Source organism: Myxocyprinus asiaticus, chromosome 8, assembly GCF_019703515.2.
Source record: "Myxocyprinus asiaticus isolate MX2 ecotype Aquarium Trade chromosome 8, UBuf_Myxa_2, whole genome shotgun sequence".
NCBI lineage: Eukaryota > Metazoa > Chordata > Actinopteri > Cypriniformes > Catostomidae > Myxocyprinus > Myxocyprinus asiaticus.
The window spans coordinates 53,640,645-53,664,264 of record NC_059351.1 but is presented as its reverse complement, the minus strand read 5'-3'; the positions used below and the strand labels follow the sequence as shown (position 1 = coordinate 53,664,264).

The following is a 23,620-nucleotide window of genomic DNA, read 5'->3' as shown; positions in this document are numbered from 1 at the left end:
TATCATATTATTTGTTTATTTACAAAGCATGAGTACCTGTGTCAACACATTACAACAACACATTATAACAGTGTTTCATGGATGAAAAAGTCATACTGGTTTTGAACGACAAGGGTGAGTAAATGATGACAGAAATTGTCATTTTTAGGTGAACTATTATATAAGAACATTGCTCAATCTTTAACTACTTTGTACTGTCCATAGTTACACTGTTATCCTCACCACTAATCCTCAACCTAACATTGACCCTTAACCTACCCGTACCTTAACCTCAGTAGCAGTAAATGTGAATCTTGTGAGAATTTTGCAGAACAACATGTAGTTACACAATAAACACATTGTATTGTATGTATTTTATTGTAAGAACATAGTAGTTAAAGACACCTAATATAAAGCAGACCCATTTGTTTATTTCGTAAAATCCTGCAAAAGTCTTTGTCCCTGCCATAAGGCTTCTCATTTATGTAAGGTGACGTTGTTTTGGACTACAAGTCCCATCAGCCCAGCTGCTAAAGGAAAGTGTTCTAATGGCTGTTTCCTCTCTTGCGCTTCACTTGTATTTCAAAGGAAGTGATGGGTGGCTTCGTATGTGTGTGTGTCGTAAGCAATCGAGTCCACTCTGAAAATCGGGTCTCCAGGGGGTAGCCGTTTATAATGCCTGATGAAAAACCTGACACCGGACCCCAGATTGATTCCAGCTGCACTGCAAGACTTCATGATGACGGTTGCGTCCTCTCATCTTCTCTAGTGAGCAGCGTGAAAAACAACAGTGCTGCGTACACCAGATCTGATCTTTCTGCGCTGTATTCTTGGAGATTTTTCTCTAGCACCAAACACGCTTCATTTATGCCCTGTCCCGCTCCGCACACCTCTTTCCCCCGCATGTGAGTAGACATGAGGTGCCGCATAAGTTAACATGGTTCCAGAGCGCCTTTAGTCCATAACCCTTTTTCCTTCTAAATTAAGCTTTATCGGCGTATTACGAGCCTTTAATAATAAACAAATAGATTTCTGTTCTAATATTGTGAAAATTAATCAGATGTCATCATCTCTGGCTTGAATGACAAGGAAAGACAATAAAATTACTAGTTTTTCTCACTTTAATAAAAATATAAAAATGGTCCATTCAGACGTTTTCTAAATGTTCTCTCAGAGGATACCCCTGAACCCCCATACAGATCATTCGTCAGTCACAAGGGCTTCTACGCCCCCATACTTGGATATCTGAATGTAAAACATATATATATAATTTAAATGCAAAACTATTCAAACAAATACTGGACTGCTGTTATTATGCTTCAAAACTAACAGATTATATTTTAACATTCATATCCAACTGCACTCGATTGATAAACTCTATAAAATATTTTAATATTTTGGTAAAGATTCCTCAGACCCCACTGCTTTGGCTGTCTCTGGGCCCACAATGCAGTTTTGTAGAGACTTTTTTGACTGTTTAGGATTTTTTTTTCTGTTCTTTTCTTCTGCCAACTTGAAAAAAAAAATAAAATAAAATAAAATAAAGTGCAATGTGCAAATGTGAATGTATATCGTGATAAATATCGATACTGAACAATATGAAAAATAATATTGTGATTTTTGTAGAATTACACAAAGTATATTGAATGTGTTCCAGATGTTTCTGTCTTGTTTTTGTGTGTCTGCCTCTTTATATTTCTGACTTTATATATATATATATATACCAAGAGAACACACAGTACTATTCGAAAAATACACCTGAGCCCAACATTATTCCCTATTACATAAAACAACCATTAAACACTCTTTACTAAAGCTGTACTAAGATGGATAATAAATCTACAGTATATACTAATGAAACCAATCTGATCTATTCATCTTAAAACAAATCTGCATGCACAAGAAAAAGGTAAAGTTATGTAATGTTAGCACTAGGGTCTTTTTCATTCAGTTGCTTCTTCTAATTAATATTACTAACATGAGGATGCCGATCTTCACATTAGGAGGTTTGCTCTTCTGGGGATGTATCCTGGAATAACAAGATGAATGAAGTATAATTAAATGCTCATACTGCCACACGTGCACATATGAGGGGCAGTTTTTAACTGAAGTGATACCTCATTTTTAGAGTCCAAAATTGTTTTCACTCCAATTGTCAAAGCACTTCTGAGCTGTCTCTATGATCGCATCAGTGCCGCGATAGTACACTCTCACGAGCTTTTCATAGAAATCCTTGGGTAGGAAACTTGACATCTGTCAGTACAAAACATTTCAGAATTAATGCTATGATCAAAATGAACAGTAATCATCTCACCATTTTGTAAAATTAAAATGGAAGGCAGAGTTTAGCATATCGCAGTGTGGAATACAGTATTCAACACAATGTGCTCTGATTGTTCTGAATAAATGTCCTGTAGTAGCATGATGTGCATCGATTATCAAAAACTTGCATTGCTGACGCTTACACAGCCACCTTCAGAAAATCCTTAATGAAGCAATGATTTGCATACACGCACTTTACCAAAATGATTTGATATTTAATCTTAATATTTAACTTGAATGTTGTGAAGTAGCACAGGTTTACCTTTTTCTTGTCTATCTTGGATGCTCCATTGGGATTCCGCTTACTGTAGACGTACACATTGTCAATGGGGTTTTTACCCTTCATGCCATGATCCATATGAACCACCTGAATGAGAGGACATTTCCAAATAATATCTTAAACTGTAAAGGTAAAGAGTTAAAGATTAAAGGTTTATTTTTGAACAGAACATACATCAACCACATAATCATCAGGACCAACATCATTCTTTGTCCAGGTTTTCATGGCTTCATCCCAGTTAGCCTTTAGTTTTTTCTGCAGAGTCTGAGAAGATCAGGGGGTTAGTTTGATACGAATCCAACAGCTAATAAAGTCAGAATAAATTGTTTCATAATGTATGTTTCAAATGAATTAAAAAACAGAGATAATCTTTTTTGGGGGGTCTTGAAATCAGTAGCTCTGTTGTATCAAATGCATTGAACTAAATGCACAAAATAAACAGCATGAAGAATGTTTTCAACTCCGAGGATATATCAGATCTCTCTAATATCTCAGTAGGGATTTCTTCAGGCAACTTTGGTACAAAGTGTTACAGCAGTGTTTCCTACAGAATTCAGCTCTTGCACCCCTAACCTAACCCTGGTTTATACTATATTATTTATATAGTTTATTATATTTGTATTATAAATAAGTCACATTTTAATTTGTACATGTATTTTTTTTAAATATAGTAAAAGTGTATCTGTAGCGAGCTACACTGTCATTTGAACATTGAACACTGATTCAGTGAGTTCAGTAAGCATTGTCATGTGCTTGTCCTTCGGTTATTCAGTTGTCCGAGTAATAAAGTTACTTGTCCGGTATATTATGATACATTGTCACAATGCACAAAATTTTAGTAGTCAGTAATTTCATTTGACGATTCTTGATACCACAACAAAAAATAACACTAACCAATTTGTTAACTATGTAAGACAGGCATGTGATTGGCAAAGGACAAAAAAAAAAAAAAAAAAGGGAAAATGTGCCATGCTTTAAATAATCTATGATTGATAATATGATTATGTAATTTTTGGAGGATTTATATTCTAGACAAACAGACAGCTGTTGATGAGCACAAAAGTACTCAAATTGAGTGTAGAAGTTATGAAATTGGGAACTTTTTAAGTCTATTTATTCTTTAAGCTTCATTTAAGCAACCATAGTAACTTGCCATCCAACTGTTGGGCCTCATGTATTCAGATAGAAGACAAAGGCAGGCCTAACAGTCATAAAAAACATTCCTCAAGCCCCCTCCTTCTAAGTCATAAATCTTACTGATAAAATCGCGCCAAAATCAAACAAAGGGAGTCCTAAACAGACTACAGATCCATGAAGCCTTGCCCACTAAAGAATCGAGCACTCAACTCCTATTGGATGAGGCACACAACAGAACGTCCCTCAAACATGACATCATCCGGACTTCAAATAATTCTGAAAATGCTTCCAAAGTTGCTTCCGGCTACTTCGTTCACCGAATACGGACGTAGCTTTTTGCTGCTCTCCGGTGTAACCTCGTGGCATAAGGAAGTAATGTCCGACTTGAAACTGTGGCCATACAATCTCCATCTCGCTGGACGAGTTGAGATTACTCTGTGTTCAACCAAACACTCTAACGGATCCGAAGGAGACCGCCGAGCAATTCGCATCTTCATCCGTTGGCCTACAGAAGTGAAGAGATTAAAGATTTCTCTTCCATCTTCAATCAAGTCGACATTTCTGAGTTCTCCGCCAGCCCGCCGAGAATCAACAGCCGTACCGGCCGCCGACAGCGCGAGGAAATGGCCTCCCGTCATCACCCGAGCCTCAAGGAACCGGGTCAAAGTTAAAGGACGGAGGAAAACACATTCTACCTGTGTCCTCATGCGATTCAAGTAAGAGGTTTACGTCTGGGCAGAGATAGAATATTATAGCGTGTTATTCTTGTGTTTCAAGGTTTTTGCTTGTACAGTTTACGGACCGCCATGTCTGCTAATTATTAATACTCAGGGTATTAATTATCACAAATTTGTTTTGCTGTATTGTGGTCCAACCAAATTGGATTGTTGTGCATTTTCGCCATCGCGGGTGAGACAGCAACTGAGTTCATCCATTAAAGAGTCAAATAACAAGGGACTTTTACGAGCCCCGCTCGTAAAACCGCGTCTCTGAGTGATGAACACGGCTGCTTCATCTCCAGCTATCGCGAAATCAGCTTTCGGGCTGTCACTGAATAATCTCTCTCTCTCTCTCTCACTAACCACACTGACACACACACACACACACACACACACACACACTATATGTGTTATAGGATTATTTTATTTCCATATCTAATCATATCACTGTTTAGTTTGTAGTTGTAAGTCGGAAGTTTATTGACTGCATTGTATTAATTATTAATTGATATTACTGCATAAATAAACTTTGTTTATATTACAAAGAGAAGTGTTTTGGTTTGTTTTGCATACGCCTGTGTCATGCTGATGGGATGTCAGTGCTCGGATTCAAACCTTCATTCATTGTTTTTTTATTCGAAAATCGATATTCTTCGGATGTCGATTTTCCTAAGAAAACAATCTAATATTGAGACTGTTTTAATATTCGGTTATTAGTCCCTGATTTCAGGGTGGTGCCCCGTCAATGTTAATCCTTATTAATATTCTATTGATTTTTGATAATTGATAATTATCTTTGATTGAATTAGAATGATCAATAAGCTAGTGTTAATTTTAATGTTTCTTCAATGTTAACAATTGATAAGTGTTGATTTTAAAGGATTAAAAAAAGCTAACATTGATTCTCATCAATGTTCTATTGATTTTAATAATTAATAATTATCTTTGATAATTATTAATTATTGCTAATAACCAAACTTGCTCCTAAACGTAGCACACTACATTTACTGGAGTCCTATATGAGGTTTTAATGAGTTAGATCCAATTAATTAATTGAAATATTGATTAATAACTACAGAAATAATTATTAATTATTTCTGATAGTAACACTGATCTAAACAACCAGTAAAGCCCTACACAACGTTTCGCAACTCTGCTTCCCGCACCACGACCAGTGATCCCCACTGATACTTTGCTTCTCTTGCGAGAGACATTTTTCAGTGCGTGCCGCAAGAGAAAGCGATTAGACTGGAAGCAGCACGTCTTCTCACTTGCGGCACGTGCCGAAAAATGCAACATTAAAGCACTAAAGCAACATTTGACAGGGAAGGTTAAATAACACTTGTTTGGGTGAAGAGTATCAGTAATGCACTGTTAAAAAAGGTATATTAAGGCCCAATGAGTTTTAACGGATTTACATGTCATGTGAGTCACAATTTTAGGTTGGAAAAAACTGAATTCCGTATTATTACAGAAAAATCACATCCTTGGTAAGAACTGTTTCAAGTTCTCAAGTAATTAGGCTATTCAAGACTAGTGAACCACCAGTAAAAAAAAAGTAAACAGCAATAAATAGAAATAGATTAAAAATAATCGAACAAAAGTACAAATTTAGAAAATTCAGTGCTTTTTAACAGCTTTAAAAGATTTTAACAGCAGTTTCAAGTATTCAAGTAAACATTCAGAATGAAATGCAACATAAAACTACTACTGGTCTTCACTGTATGATTATAATACATGAATACTTTTAAAGCTACTAAAGTTAGTCAAGAGCAGTGAGTGTTTTCTCATTTTCTTGTTCTGGATGTTTGATGATTATAATGACACACTAGACAGCAGCAGGTGTATTAGTGCGACATTTTAATACAAATCCGCTTTTTATCTCCACTGTTTACATTCACTTTAGACATCTCTCTCTGTGTTTACATGAATACTTCACCAAGACGGCATTTGGTTAGAATTATAAAATATATTTGAGCGTTCAGGAGCTTATACGCTTGTTCAGCATCGCTAGTGAATTATACAGTTATGCACACTGGATTATTATTAAGAATATTAACTTTGTAATATGTGGCACGTGCCCAGACTATATCACAAATATAGCTGGTTATTTTTTTGTAATTGAAGTTTTAATCAGGCTATTTGTCCGGCCGAAATAAAAAACAAGCGTTAATGTCGAGCCCTAATTACAACTGTATTATAATAACTTATAACAACAACCCTATTATTATTATACAAGTAATATTTCTCTAATAATTTCTTAATTTGTACACTGCATTGCTATTGGATCTAGTTAAAAAAATCGCAGTAATTTTCTGTCTGAAGTCGTGTTAACAAAAGTCTTTGAGTGAGCGCATGTGAAGTCCAATATGGTGAAAAGCTCTCATCTCCGATGTCACAAAGTCAAAAGCACGTAATATGTATCGTCTTGTACGTTTTGTTAAGAAAACAGCTGCCAAGTTCATTTACATACAATTATGAATTTAATCAATGCCATTCATTGATATCACCCAGAGAAAATCTGAAATCTATTTTAGTTGTACAGTGTCCTTTAAAAAGTAAATCATTTATTTTAGTTTTACTTTGTTTTGTCCTGCTGATGACATTTCATTTTCTGGTAGTCTGGCCTCGGCAACAAACTTTGGAAGGTGTCTTTTGACAATTTTCTCCACTTTGTCTTTGGCATTCTTAAGGGAATCAATGTCAATGTGAGAGATCTTCTCCAAAATAGCATCTGTGAGAAAAGGGAGACACTATTTTAGCTGAAACCAAGAATTCTATAGAAAACAAAACATTAAATGTACCATCTATGGATATGATGCTCATGAAAAGGTCGACTGACCTGTGAGTTTGGTGTACTCTGTCATGTTGTCTTTGGCTGCTGAGATCTTGTAGTGGTCATCGGCTAATAAGAGGACTTCTTTAATCCTAATACGTAAAGTGAAACAAGCATAAACATTTTTAAAGCAACATGTATAAAACTTAGTTTATCAAGTGACAAATCATGATGAATAGAGTGTGCTAAATTAATCAAATAATAAAAACAGGGCTATGAACAGGAAACTAAGACAACAACAATTATAAAAACAAAAGTAACATTATATTTTCATTTTATAATAACATAGCTTACATGATTTCAATGATATTGACAGTCTTGTGCTGATACGCCTGGCGATGCAGAGTGTATCGAGTGCGAAACATGTCGTAAATGTTATCTGCCTCCTGTTTGAGAAAGAACAAACAGTGAATCACGACTGTTTGTGTTCGATGTAACAGAATCTATTTTCCATACATTACTCAAAAAGAAAAAAGATGCAGTATTACATAAATCTACAGCTATTGTTTATGATTTTAAATCATAACACTCCTACTAAAACAGTCCATAATAATATAATTAATATAGACTCAAGTTACTTCATTAAATGTAATTAGAGCCTCTATATGAAGGAATGAATGAACGTTACATTTATATAGTGCTTTTCTGACACAGTAAACAGAGGAATCTCCTCAACCACCACCAGTGTGCAGCCACAGTGCAGCAATAGTAATGATGATCAAAACAAAGATATAAAAGAATCTAAAAAGAGAATATGTTTGACATTTACAGTTCAGATCCACTGATATCCATTTAAATATCTCTAGATCAGTGTTTCTCAGTTTTTGTCATTGTTAATACAGCACTGCACATTTTGGATGTCTCTTAAATGCAGCTCATTTATAGAGGCACCATGTTCTTAATCGTGTGTTAGTTTAGTGGGATGCCTAAAATGTGGACTGTGTGTGTACTGGATGAGGAGCAGGATTGAAGTACACAAATAAAAGACTTGACCATCATTATGTGCTAAAAGTGAAGAATTCCCCAATAAAATTGTGAAGATCACTGTTAGGCTTTGAGTTGCATATTTTTTTAAAGTTTAAAGGTGCATTGAGTAGTTTGGGGCTAATATAAGACGTTTTACACATTAACAAATGAATTGTGTTTTTGTGAAGAGTGATCTGAATGGTGTGCACGCAGATGAGTTGAAGACTGTACTCATGGAATAATGTCCGTTGTGGCTTTAGGAGATTCTAACTAAAGACTGAGTTACAATACTGGAGTAAAAGATGAAAGATATTAAAGATTTAAAGTATTATTACAGAAGCATGTTTGCTGTCATTAAAAGTTGAACGGTGTCAGGGTGCTTTAAATAAGTTGTGAGACTCCCAGTTTACTCTGGTGCAAAGTCATTTACAGAGTAGAAATGATCAAGTACCTTGTCCCTGAAGCAAATCAACAGCCTTTGCTCTTTAATTTCTTCTATTTCCACCGCACACACACGTGTAAGATTCAGCAGGCGTTCATGGTCAAAGCTCTTAGAAATGCCAAGATGATGACAGTCTCTTTAAAATAAAACAAGATGGCAAAGAATTTATTATAATGATGATAGAGAAATAAACGCCCAATGATTCAGAATTATGATATCTTCAACTATTCAGTCTTTCCGACATGCTGAAGTGTTTTTAATGAAACTAAGTTCACAAAATGACAACAATCTACAAATAGAAAAGAGAAAATCATTAAGACAAACTTTGATGTGGGCTTGAATGTAGTTTTAAAATGTTAATTAAAATGATTTTACAATGTGTTTTATTTACCGTGCAAAATAGTCCCATTTGTCCACATCAATGCCGTTCCGTTTATTTGATACAATCTCGTACAGGAAAGACTTATTTTTCGGCCTGGCCCTGTCCTCTGGCCACTGGAACATTGAAAATAATGTGATCAGCTCGACTTAAACATTGTATAACCTGGTGGAAATGCTCTGCAATGGCAGTTTACTTAAGTTTGTACCTCTTCTGCTGAAGTATCCACCCCAAGAATCAATTCCTTAATAAACTTAAGGTCTTCATCTGGAATCATGTGATACTTTATCATCTCATCACTTAGTCCATTCTCTTTTACCAAGTGCTCAAGCATTTGAACTGAGGCATCCTCATGCTGAAAGTAATGCACACACACTGAATGTTTCACAAATCAGAACAATTAGCAAACAAAAATATAAACTGTACAAGCAGGCTACAAACAGGAACAGGAATACAGTATATATGAGAAATATATATATATATTTAGCTGTTGTTTCCTTATAGATATGATGACTTCAAATATGAGAGAAATTTGACAAAAATTGACAAAGACATTTAAATGCACTTAAATATATTTGTATCATAAAATATTGAGACTTTTGATGTTCACCTTCCACTTGGAATCTAACAAAGAGAAACAAGCACCAGAGATTATATAAGACATTTTTTTTTCCTTTGGTAAACTTTTAATTTAAAATCTAATGTGACAGTGTTTTGTAATTTGAAAAGCATGAACCCCTATTAATTAATTAGTGCTTAATTATACACCCAGTTGACCATAAACAGTGACACTGTAGTGAATTGAGAAACCTCGGACTCTTACCAGGCTGGGCTTCTGGGATGAACAAGGTATCATACAAGTGAGAGAATGGACCATGACCTTAAGAAACATAAACATAAATGTATCATTAAAATCAGTGTAACTACATAAAATTATGTAGTACAACCTCTTAGACCTTTATTTCAAGTAAACACCTATTTATACAAGGGATGTGCACGAGTAATCGATTAATCGAGTACTCATTCCTTTTTAAGTATTCGATTAGTAAAAAGACTACTTGAATATTGCAGTTTGATTTTTCTATGTGCCTTTACCTGCTGTGGGCAGCAATGAAACTAAATCTTGCCGTAATGAACTGATTGGCGCTGTGGATGCATGATGTTGTTAAACGAATAGTTGATCCAAAAAAAAATTCTGTCATAATTTAAAGTGACTGAATCGCTTCAGAAGACTTGGAATGTATGTTTCTATGAGTGCAAATGTTTAATTGTTATGTTTTAATCTAGATGTTGTTGTTAATGCATAGCTATGCATTACTTAATTCTAAATGTCAAGTAATCGAATACTCGTTTTCTTTTGTGTTAGAGTACTCCACTATAAAATGTATATCCCTAATTTAACATCAACATATTTTGACAGTCTGTCACATAGAAGTTGTAGCTCTTCAGTCCAATTGCTCCAGTCATTTTCACTCCATCCTCTTGTGGTTGTTTTTTTTAGTTGTTTTAATCGAAAAGTTAATTATTTTAGGATCACCTTAGGACATTAGAAACATAACCTATTTTTTAAAGATAATAAAGAGCTCCTATCTCAAGCATATTTTACATATGATCTAGAATATTTTGAAGATACAGCCACAACAATAAAAAATGAATTAATGTACCGTTGTAGGTTTATAAATTTCTTAATAATACTACTTTGGTATTTAGTAGCGGGTAAACTAGATATCCTTGAGTATTGTATATTCTGCATTGTTTTCGTTGTTGCATCAGTGAAATAGTCTGTACTTCGAACTACTATAAAGACAAAGTCTGATTTTTAACTTTATTTGATGTTGCATGTGGTAGTGCCAGGGGATGGCCACCCCATGTGCCACCTCTGTTATTTCTTTAATTTTATAATCAAGATTTGAAGATAACTCCTATCAAATGCCTGGATAGTATTTTAAGAACCAAGTCGTGTGTCCTGTATTTTCCCTCTTCTGGTGCTTTTGATATTTGATGTTTCTGAGATTCAGGGAAGCACCATAGAGTGTTCCTCTTAATAGGCTGTGATTGATAAACCTTTAAAATTAATGGCTGTTAAAGTGTGAATGTATTTGTGGCATTCACCTAAATCATGGCACAGTCCAGCAGTTTGGACACACAGGCTGTCTCGATTGGTGATGTTGAGCTCTGGCTGTTTCTCTTGGAATCTCTTAACCAGATATCCTGCTAAATACGCCACCCTTCAGCACACAAACAACACCTCAGTTTACTTTAAGAGAATATAATAGACAAATGATTTGATTGATAGATTAATAAATTATGTTTGAATGTTTGGTCTGATTATTATTTATTATTATTGAGTTCGGTTTCCTTGGGAATTGAGAAAATGTAACTAATCAAATCACTCGTTTATATAAATGTGCATTGAATATTTTTCATGCTTTTAATAAAAAAAGATGTTAGATTAATAAATTACATCAAATAATGACATATCCCTTACCCAATGGAGTGTTCAAAGCGATTATGTGAAGCTCCAGGATAGACCCAGTATCCTGCTCCCAGTTGTTTGATCTGACGGAGTCTCTGAAACTGAGGTGTATCAATGATCTTCACCAGCAGAGGATGCAGCTCAATATGACCATGAATGGGGTCGTTGAAAATCTGCAGGATACAAAAGGAAAACTTAGTTCATAAATGTTTGTCATAATAGGTTTTGATTGTTGTATGAGATTTTATAAATGGATAAAAGGATATCTATCTTCTAGTGAAAATGCAATTAGAGATATCTAGAATTATGTCTTTTACTAGTTGAAATGCCATATATCAAGAATGGGCATTGCCATGAGTAATGACGTAATTTTCGATTTCAAGAATTAATGTTTTTACTAAAGTAAATATAGTTACTGACATGAAACAAAGCGTTTTCACTAGTAGTAATTTCATTCCTGGAGTTACCATTTGAATTAGTTACAGTTTCATGATTGATATCTATAATTCACATCCTGCTCGTGAATAAATGTTGTACAGGCTTGCGATAGCTCATTGTAAAATTTTAAATATGTGGTTACAGGTATATGTATGTATGTATATGTGTTTTTTAAAGATGAAATGCCACTTTTGATATATATATATAATTTCTTTTAGTAATGACATGTTTTTATCAAGAATTTACGTCATTACCTGTGCATATGTAATTACTGATATAAATATGACTAAAAATGTAATTGTTTGTCTCTAATAAACATCCTGCACATGATTTAATGTCCAAAAGACTTGAAATTCATGTCCTCTATGCCAGGGGTTTTCAACTTTTCAGGACATGTGCCCCCTCCTTTTGTCTAATATGAGCTCATGTTGCTTCTAATCTCTCTTGCTGTATGCTGATAATAAAAAACCTGCAACTGCATTACACCTATATTTCAAATACAAACAGTAAATGAACATGCAACAAACACCATTACAAAATACTATATTAATCGTAAAATATTCTTTAAATATGGGTTCTTCTGACTTCAGTGGACAAAACATAAACTACAATACTTAACCTCTGGTTCACTTTACCCTGCTCTCCCCTAAATTCTTATTCTAAGTCTTACTTCTAATAATGAGCTTACCTTCTTTTCTTCTGGAAGGTTCAAGGAATATTTCTCTGTGAGGTTTAGCAGATCTCCTCTGATCTTCATTCTTTTCTCTATGATAAAAGCATACAATTTTAGATCTTCAGTGAAAGAAATGAGTTGTTTTGGCTTCACAACAAAAGTTAATACAACTTGTATTCTTATTTAACAACTCAAAAGTCAACAGGATTGAGTGACTGAAATCAGTTTCAGTTGAAATAAAAAAAAAAGAAAACAAATGGTATTTCTATTATATTGTGGTTTTTATTAGGGGCCAAGCCCTGAAGAGGCTGTAGCACCTATTGTATTCATTAGTTTTCTTATTATTACTATTAATAATTTTCTTTTGTGTGTATCTTTTGAACCGTTTGTCCAAGAAACACCTTTTTCCATCTGATTACTCTCCTCCTGATGATTCAAATGGACCCCTTATATTTAAAACTCCGCCTATTACAGTGGTCACCATCTTGGATTAATATGATTATTGTTTTTCGCAAAAATTCCTTGAAATTTCAACTGATTTACCCACACAGTGGCTCAAAATAATCTCCAGACTGAGCAGCACAGAGCAAACAATACTGAATTTTGTTTTTTGTCTTTGTTGAGAAGTTACATTAACACAAATATGACAAGGTTGGTGTAAAAAAGGATTTAAAGCTGTATCTTGGAAATGCTTTGACCTATCAAAACAAAACTCTGTATGCTTCATCTGGACCATGATCTGAGAGTACATGCAAAGTTTGGAGGATTTCAGCAATACCAATTCTTCCCATGTCAGCCATAATATCTCTCTGAAGTATTTTATTTTATTAAAAAGTGATATATCTTTTGAATAAAATGCCTGATTTCAAAGAAAATCGTGTTGTATCATCGTTGTATCATGTCCCAAGGATACCTGGAGATATTGCCACCTTTAGTTCAAAAGATAAGACATACTTGTGTGCTGACTCTATAAAGTTGGGAAGTTTTTTAGCTAATATTGGTGAATTGTTCGTCCTCCACTCCTTATACCTGTGGGATCCATTCTTGGTTCCATCCTGTTTTCATAGTAAATGTTTCTATAGGGCCTATTTTAAAGAAAGCATGGTGTTTCTTTTCATTGTTATGCAGGCGATACTCAAATCTATCTGCCTTTGAAAAGAAAATAATAATACTCTAGAGCCACTACTGGCTTGCCTAGAAGATTTACAAACTTGGATGGCCCTAAACTTTTTAAATCTCAATGAAAACAAAACTGAGATTTTTGTGTTTGTTTCCCCTGATGTTGTTGTCTCTTTGAATTGAATCTTTTAACCTAGGCACTCTAGCTCCGCATAGTAAACCGATGGTGAAGAACTTAGGGGTATTTTTGTGAACTCTCTTAAATTTGAATCTTTTGTTGCCTTTTTGTTTGATTTCGCCACATGCCCAAGTGGCTGCAGTACCCAACAGTTCAGCAAAAGAGCGGCTTCCTTCCTCCCTGGGTCACATACCCGGTGTGCATGGCCGTCACCACGACTACCGTCCATGGGTTTTTTCTTGCAGGATTGGCACTCCAGCGGTGGCCTTTCCGCCCCTGAGCGCCCAGCTGTGGCACACAGCCGCCACCCGATGTGGCAGTTTCCATGGGTTACAAGGACATTGTCCCCTTGGTCCCCCTTGCACTGAACTTGGACGCGTGGCTCGCGCTTTCCAATCCGTCGCAATTGCTGATCTGGACCGTCCGACTCAGCTACGCGATTCAGTTCGCCAGGCGCCCGCCCAGGTTCAGCGGTATTCACTTCACCTTGGTCAAGAGCGAAAACGCTGCTACCTTGCGCGTGGAGATCGCTACCCTCCTACGGAAGGGCACGATAGAACCTGTCCCTCCAGCCGAGATAAAGAAAGGGTTTTACAGCCCCTACTTCATCGTACCGAAAAAAGGCGGTGGGTTGCGGCCAATCTTTGACCTGTGAGTACTGAACTGGGCCTCACACAGATTCCCATTCAAGATGCTGACGCAAAAACGCATTCTGACAAGCGTCCGGCATCAAGATTAGTTTGTGGCGGTAGACCTGAAGGATGCGTACTTCCACGTCTCGATCCTTCCTCGACACAGACCCTTCTTGCGGTTTGCATTCGAGGGTCAGGCATATCAGTACCAAGTCCTCCCTTTCGGCCTGTCCCTGTCTCCTAGCATCTTCACGAAGGTCGCAGAGGTTGCCCTTGTCCTGTTAAGGGAGGTGGCCATTCGCATTCTCAACTATCTCGACGACTGGCTAATCCTAGCTCACTCTCGATACATGTTGTGTGCACACAGGGACCTGGTGCTCTCACATCTCAGCCGACTAGGGCTTCGGGTCAACAGGGAAAAGAGCAAGCTTCTCCCGGTTCAGAGCATCTCTTTTCTCGATTTGGAGTTGGACTCAGTCTCCTTGATGGCGCACCTTACGAACGAGCGCGCCCAGTCGGTGCTGGCCTGTTTGAAGGCATTCAAACAGAAAACAGCGGTTCCAATGAAACTTTTTCAGAGGCTCCTGGGGCATATGGCATCCTCGCCGGTGGCCAACCCACTCGGGTTGATGCATATGAGGCCGCTTCAGCACTGGCTCCAGACTCAAGTCCCGAGATGGGCATGGCGCCACGGGACACATTGCGTGGTCATCACGCCGGTCTGTCACCGTCTTTTCAGCCCTTGGACCAACCTCTCATTTCTACGGGCAGGTGTTCCTCTAGAACTGGTCTCCAGGCACGTCGTGGTCATGACAGATGCCTCCAAAATGGGCTGGGGCGCTGTTTGCAATGGGCACGCAGCCGCTGGCCTCTGGACGGGTCCGCGACTGCATTGGCACATCAACTGCCTAGAGTTGTTGCCTCACCCTGAGGCAAGCACGTGTTAGTTTGGACAGACAACACAGCAATGGTAGCACCTGCCAAGGCGGTCTGTGCTCTCGTTGTATGTCACAACTCGCCCGCCGTCTCCTCCTCTGGAGTCAGCAGCACTTCAAGTCGCTGCGAGTCACTCACATCCCGGGCGACCTCAACACTACAGCGGACGTGCTGTCACAGCAGGTTACCCTCAGGGGAGAGTGGAGACTCCACCCTCAGGTGGTCCAGCTGATTTAGAGGTGATTTGGATGGGCACAGGTGGATCTGTTCGCCTCCTAAGAATCCTCCCACTGCCTGCTCTGGTACGCCCTCACCGAGGCATTTCCCCAGTGAGCCTGCTTGCACAGACCCTGTGCAAGGTCAGGGAGGACGATGAGCAGGTCATCCTGGTAGCACCCTACTGGCCAACCCAGACGTGGTTCTCGGACCTCACGCTCCTCGCGACAGCTCCCCCCTGGCGAATTCCCCTGAGGAAGGACCTTCTTTCTCAGGGACGGGGCACCCTCTGGCACCCGTGACCAGACCTCTGGAATCTCCATATATGGCCCCTGGATGGGACCTGCGGTGGTAGACACGATCACTCAGGCTAGGGCCCCCTCTAAGAGGCGCCTGTATGCCTTTAAGTGGCGTCTATTCGCTAAGTGGTGTTCTTCCCGACGCGAAGACCCCCAGAGATGCGCAGTTGGATCAGTGCTTTCCTTCCTGCAGGAGAGGTTGGAAGGGAGGCTGTCCCCTTCCACCTTGAAGGTGTACGTTGCCGCCATAGCAGCACACCACGATGCAGTCGACGGTAAGTTCTTAGGGAAGGACGACCTGATCATCAGCTTCCTAAGAGGTGCCAGGAGGCTAAATCCCTCCAGACCGCACCTCGTTCCCTCATGGGACCTCTCTGTAGTTCTTCAGGGTCTACAGAGAGTCCCCTTTGAGCCTTTGCAGTCAGCCGAGCTTAAGACACTCTCCTTGAAGACTGCCCTCCTGACTGCACTCACTTCCATCAAGAGGGTAGGTGACCTGCAAGCGTTCTCTGTCAGCGAAACGTGCCTGGAGTTCGGTCCAGGTTACTCTCACGTGATCCTGAGACCCTGACCGGGCTATGTGCCCAAGGTTCCCACCACCCCTTTTAGGGACCAGGTGGTGAACCTGCAAGCGCTGCCCCAGGAGGAGGCAGACCCAGCCCTTTTGTTGCTGTGTCTGGTGCGCACTTTACGCATCTATTTGGATCGCATGCAGAGCTTTAGGATCTTTGAGCAGCTCTTTGTCTGCATTGGTGCACAGCCGAAAGGAAGCACTGTCTCCAAGCAGAGGATTGCCCACTGGCTCATTGACGCCATAACTATGGCATATCTCGCCCAGGACATGCCGCCCCCGGTAGGGCTACAAGCCCATTCTACCAGGGGTGTAGCGGCTTCCTGGGTCCTGGCCAGAGGTGCCTCTCTAACAGACATTTGCAGAGCAGCAGGCTGGGCAACACCCAACACCTTTGCAAGGTTCTACAACCTCCGGGTGGAACCGGTTTTGTCCCAGGTAGTGGCACGCAACACAAGCGGATAAGCCCGGGATATCCGGCCGGGTGTATCGCTTGCACATAGTGCCTTCCACCTCCTTTTGAGCTGAAGACGTGCGCCATTAATTCCCAGTAGTGTTCACAAGTTTGTTTCCTGGTTGACTTCCTCCGAGCCCTGTGGCAGTCGAGTTTTCAGAGAGATTCGTTGCCGGCCCAGTACACGTGCTAACTTAGAGTCCTGTTCTGGGGTAGGTGCTCCGCATGTGGCGGTTCCCTCTAAGGCTAACCCCATGCGATATATATCTTCTGCTAATTCGTTTCCCTGTTGGCAAACTGCGTCTTCCTTGGGCAGAGCCCTTCTGCCCCAGTCTCCATGTTTGTAGTAACTCCTCCCCCATTGGGCAGGATCTACCTTGAAGACTCTCCACATGGTTGGAAAGACCATGTGACATATCCTTCCACTTAAATACCCCCCCCCTTTGGGCGAGGTGTGGTCTCCGCTGTGTCTTCCCCTTGGGAGGGACACCCCCCGACTAGACCTGGCGGCCCAGTCAGATAATCCCCCTTCTTTTTTAGGGAGTGGAAAAAAGAGAAGGGTAAAAGAGGCCACGACTGGGTTAAGCCTGTCTCTGTCTCTTGGGTAGCGACTTGTCCCCAAAAAAGGGCCATTCGACACTCATAACTATGTTGGGGGAGGTTACGTGTCAACCTGGTGTGCTGGCTATGAGGCACACAGTAGTCTGCCCACCACACACCGGCAGTTCACGTAACACAGTTCAGCCAATTGTGGCGTTTCGTATAGGGACCCCTAGTGTCACTACATTGACAAAACGTCGAGTGAGTGACAGATAGGGAATGTTTTGGTTACTTGTGTAACCTCCGTTCCCTGATGGAGGGAACGAGAAGTTGTGTCCCTCCTGCCACAATGCTGAACAATGAAATGGCCGGACCTTATATCGGCTCCTCAGCATAAAACTTGAAAGAGTGGTTGCATACCAGCTCCTTTTATACCCGTATGTCCGGGGGAGTGGCATGCAAATACCACTCGCCAATTTTCAGTGGCCTTTTATCAAAGACCAGAGGTGTCTCGGGCTCCCAAGAGTGACCCCTAGTGTCACTTCATCGACACAACGTCTCGTTCCCTCCATCAGGGAACGGAGGTTACACAAGTAACCATGACGTTTTGTTGATTTGACTACAGGAGTTTTATTCTTATTTTGGGCATTATATACACTCACCAAGCACATAATAAGGAAGACCTGTACACCTACTTATTTGTGTGATTATCTAATCAGCCAATCATGTGGCAGCAATGCAATATATAAAATCATGCATATACGGGTCAAGAGCTTCAGGTAATGTTCACATCAACCATCAGAATGGGGAAAAAATTTGATCTCAGTGATTTGGACCGTGGCGTGATTGTTGGTGCCAGATGGGCTGGATTGAGTATTTCTGTAACTGCTGATCTCCTGGAATTTTCACACAGAACAGTCTCTAGAATTTACTCCGAATGGTGCCAAAAACAAAAAACATCCAGTGAGCGGCATTCCTGTGGATGGAAACACCTTGTTGATGAGAGAGGTCAACAGAGAATGGCCAGACTGGTTCAAACTGACAAAGTCTGTGGTAACTCAGGTAACCGCTCTGTACAATTGTGGTGAGAAGAATATCATCTCCGAATGCACAACACGTCGAACCTTGAGACGAATGGGCTACAACAGCAGAAGACCACGTCAAGCACATTCCAAGGACCATAGTGTTCCTAAAGAAATGCTCAGTGAGTGTATATTGTTATTTTTTTATTGTGTGTTTTTGTGAACTCCAGGAAGACTAGCGATCACTTTGTGGGATCCAAAAAAAAAAAAAAGAATAATGAATGGCCAGTTTACCCTTAACTGTGCAAATGACACACTAAAATTACAATTTATTTTACTTTATTATTGTACATCTCACTTTTGTAATTTCTAAATTTTAGGTAGTTATCAACAGCTCTCGCCCATTTAAAAAGATTTCTGTTGTGGTCACTCGCCTTCGACATATGAAAAACTAAGAAGAAACTTTGAGATAGATTGCAAACAGATGATTCTCTCTGAGTATTTATAGACCTTTGTTTCCAACATATATATATTATATATGGTTTTGTTAAAATAAAGCTAGAGCATTTAAAAATCAAATCAAATCAAATCACTTTATTGTCACACAGCCATATACACAAGTGCAATGGTGTGTGAAATTCTTGGGTGCAGTTCCAATCAACATAGCAGTCGTGACAGTGATGAGACATATACCAATTTACAATAACATCAAATTAACACAACACAATTTAAACATCTGTTATACACATAATTACACTCAACAATATACAAATAATAACATACACTGTACAGTATACAATACGCTGTTTTTGTTTTTGTTTTTTGTTTTTTACTATATAGATACACATTATTCAATAAAAATTAAAGATTAAAATATATATAAAAAAAAGTATATATATATAGAATGTACAGTATTGTACTGTATTGACATTCAGGCTGTCGGTTGATAGTCAGTTGTTAAGAGAGACATAATATAATAATAATAATATAATTTATGACAGTCCGGTGTGAGATATAAGAGTAAGGGTAATAAAGTGCAGTGCTGATGTATTTTAATCATGAGAGATCAAGAGTTCAGAAGTCTGATTGCTTGGGGGAAGAAGCTATCATGGAGTCGGCTGGTGCGGGTCCTGATGCTGCGATACCGCCTACCTGATGGTAGCAGTGAGAACAGCCCATGGCTCGGGTGGCTGGAGTCTCTGATGATCCTTCAAGCTTTTTTCACACACCGCCTTGTATATATTTCCTGGAGGGAGGGAAGCTCACCTCCGATGATGTGTTTGGCAGTTCGCACCACCCTTTGCAGTGCTTTGCGGTTGTGGGCGGTGCTATTGCCGTACCAGGCGGAGATACAGCCAGTCAGGATGCTCTCCACAGTGCAGGTGTAGAACCGTGTGAGGATGTGGCGGTTCATTCCAAACTTCCTCAGCCGTCTCAGGAAGAAGAGGCGCTGATGAGCCTTCTTCACAACGACTTCAGTGTGGACGGACCATGTGAGTTCCTCAGTGATGTGGACACCCAGGAACTTGAAGCTGCTGACTCTCTCCACTGGTGCTCCATTGATGGTGATGGGACTGTGTTCTCTGTCTTTTCTTCTGAAGTCCACCACAAGCTCCTTTGTCTTACTGACATTGAGGGAGAGGTTGTGTTCCTGACACCAGTGTGTCAGAGTGTGCACCTCCTCTCTGTAGGCTGTTTCATCATTGTCAGTGATCAGACCTACCACCGTCGTGTCATCAGCAAACTTAATGATGGCATTGGAGCTATGTGTTGCCACACAGTCATGTGTGTACAAGGAATACAGTAGTGGGCTGAGAACACAGCCCTGTGGGGCTCCAGTGTTGAGGATCAGTGATGAGGAGATGTTGCTGCCTATTCTAACCACCTGGCATCTGCTTGACAGGAAGTCCAGGATCCAGCTGCACAGCGAGCTGTTTAAGCCCAGAGCCCGGAGTTTCTCATCTAGCTTGGAGGGCACTATGGTGTTGAATACTGAGCTGTAGTCTACAAACAGCATTCTCACATAAGTGTTCCTTTTTTCCAGGTGGGAGAGAGCAGTGTGTATTGTAGATGCAATGGTATCATCAGTGGAGCGGTTGTTGCGGTAAGCAAACTGCAGCGGGTCAAGATTGAGTGGCAATACAGAGCAGATGTAATCTCTGATTAGTCTCTCAAAACATTTGCTGATGATGGGGGTCAGAGCAACAGGACGCCAGTCATTTAAACAAGTTATTTTTGATTGTTTTGGAACAGGCACAATGGTGGATGTTTTAAAGCATGTGGGGACTACAGACAAAGAGAAGCGAAAGGTTGAAAATGTCCGTAAAAACACCAGCCAGCTGGTTCGCGCACGCTCTGATGACGCGGCCCGGAATGCCGTCTTGGCCAGCGGCTTTGCGGATATTCATCCTTCGGAAAGATCGGGTTACATCCGCTACAGAGACGGAGTGTGAACTAACCTCTGTAGATTCAGCCGCGAGAGCTCTCTCCGCGAGGGCGGTGTCATTTCCCTCGAAACGGGCATAAAAAATATTAAGCTCATCCGGTAGAGAGGCAGCGGTGTTCATGGCGGAGTTTTTATTCCCTTTAAATATTAATAGTAATAAAAATTGTGACACTTTTTAAATAAACAGACAGTTTTCTAAACTAGTTTATTCTGCATTCACTTGATTTTCTAAAACTACAATTACCTGATTCATACAATACAATTTTTAAACAATTATAATGTTTGTTCCAATAATTTAGTCATTTTGGATTTAAAAGACAAATCTCTATTCTGGATTACATTCTATCATAAATACATAAATGTTTTTCTCTGTTAATTATTAATGATATAAGAATGCTAATGTTCTATAAATATTCCCACACATTATCCCCATTTCTGTTGTAATGGATCTAGTGACGAGTCAAAAACAACAAAACTTTATCAAATGAAAATAATTTTCTAAAAACAATTTCAGAAGATAGAAAACGTTCTTCCCTTACCGTCACTTTGATCAAAAAACCCTCTTAATGTTTGAACAAGTTCATCAAATGTTTCATTTGTTGTCTCGTCATGAGTCCGTTTCTTTTGTGTGGAGACGGTTCCTCTGGTTTTGCTTGATTTAGACATCTTCTTTTTTTTAAGGATCTGTAGTTGTCTTTTTTGTCTGCAGTAAACTGATGATGGCAATGAAGATGTGTAGAACAGCTTTTAGCTTTTATAGATCCACAGACTCAACCCATGAGATTACAGTATCAGGAAGTGACACGCCTCCCATATTGTGATGCAGCAATTTTTGCTCTGCTGCCTACTGCTTCTACTTTTTCTTCACCCATATATCTGTATTCTGCATCTTTCTGTCATTTTATCTTCCCTTAAACCCACAAATCAGACCACTGGTTTAATCACTCAAGTCTCTCTGTCAGTGGGTAATAAACTGAGGTTTGTACATACTGTGTGCAGAGCATTGATACAACTCTACTATCAGCTAGAATCAGATGCACTGTATGTGAAATCTGCTACGAGAAAATAATGGACCTATTATTTCAATTATTTTAAAAGCTATTCTCCCTGAAAACAAATCTGAAACTTTTACTTTAACTTGGGTTTTTATGAAGAGTTTAACAGCACTAACAAATTCTGTGTAAGTGCTGCATTCATCACAATGTGAATTGAAATATTTCTGATATACTGTGATGTTGCAACAGGCGATCATGCATTGTAAATACACAAATAATATTACCAGATACTTTGTAGATTTTGTGCTTTTGTATGAATATCAGTATAAAGCTTCATCTCACACAATGCAGCTCAGTGATATTCAGTCATGACTGAAGCTTCATACATCATTTTGAACTGAATTGTTGCTTTTGTTGACCGTTGAAGATATTTTCAGTCTTTTTGTTCTTTTAAATATCTTTCCTCCAGAGCAGGGATGTCCAAACTTTTTCTACTGGGGGCCAGGTGCAAAATGAAATAAGGTGTCGTGGGCCACATCATTGTAATAATGGGAAAAAAAGGGCTAGATGCCACTATTGCATCATCTTTATATTGTTTGCTTAAAATGATCCAAGTTTTAATCACACTTTATGTTAATAAAGGATATTTCTCTCACCAAGAATGCTTTTAATAGAACAGTGATGCAGGGTCAGAAATTAAGTGGGGCTCAGCAAATACTCGTTTTAAAATATCAGTAACAGTATAATAATTACTGTCACTTTTACTTTACTAAAATAAGCTGTCATTTATCCCAACATAAGAGTCACTTTTCATGCAAGTCCGACGCCATTTTAAATAGATCGATATAAACATTGAAACTTTATTTTCACATATAACCACTAGATGGTGCCGCAAACATGTGAAACTTACATGCCATATGTTTTTTGGCTTTTCAGCTTGAACAGAGAGTGAAACAGGCGTTAAAGCGTTAAAGACAAAATTTGAAAACATGCTTGAATTTTACATTTTAAGAGATTTGTTATTGTCATTTTTGCATACACATTCTTACACTGATTATGCTTAAACAGCTGACAGCACGTGAGGTCATGTAAACGGATTAAACGTCGTTCCTTTATTGGTGTAAGGTCATAAACGGCGGTTTGGGAGTAATCAGTGTATTTGTGTACATGTAAACGGGCTCATTGTAGCAGGATGTTTTCATGCACTATAGTGCATCACTGCATCATCAGAGTCACATGATTATTCATGACACCACGTCAGATGAGTGCTTCAAATATTCAAGCGCTTCAGTGAATGAGTTGATAATGGAATATTTGTAATCAAACTGTTGCTAAAAGCACAATCTGTGAATTTCTTCAAAATTGTTTAACCCTGGTTGCAGGCCAGAAATCATCGCAAGTATTTCTTAGATTCAGGAGTTCACATTTATGGACATTTGAAAGTTATGGAAAGTTGAATGTTATGTGTAGGGAAATATACAATATACTCAGCAGCACATCCAAAAAGTGTGTGTGTGTGTGTGTGTGTGTGTGTGTGTGTGTGTGTGTTTCATGTACCTTGTCCC

General features: G+C 39.1%; 1 protein-coding gene across 1 annotated transcript; it reads right to left on the bottom strand.

The window, feature by feature from the left end:
- Positions 1–21,768, bottom strand: LOC127444666 (deoxynucleoside triphosphate triphosphohydrolase SAMHD1-like). The gene is made up of 16 exons (XM_051704178.1): positions 21,600–21,768; positions 12,663–12,739; positions 11,549–11,709; positions 11,173–11,288; positions 9,884–9,940; positions 9,671–9,684; positions 9,269–9,415; positions 9,073–9,176; positions 8,691–8,817; positions 7,568–7,659; positions 7,280–7,365; positions 7,020–7,171; positions 2,756–2,845; positions 2,564–2,668; positions 2,097–2,232; positions 1–2,008 (listed from the first exon to the last, which is right to left on the bottom strand). Exons 1-15 carry the CDS (start codon positions 21,724–21,726, stop codon positions 2,104–2,106), a joined length of 1,584 nt encoding a protein of 527 aa, XP_051560138.1. The 5' UTR covers positions 21,727–21,768; the 3' UTR covers positions 1–2,008; positions 2,097–2,103.
- Between the last annotated feature and the right edge of the window lie 1,852 nt (positions 21,769–23,620).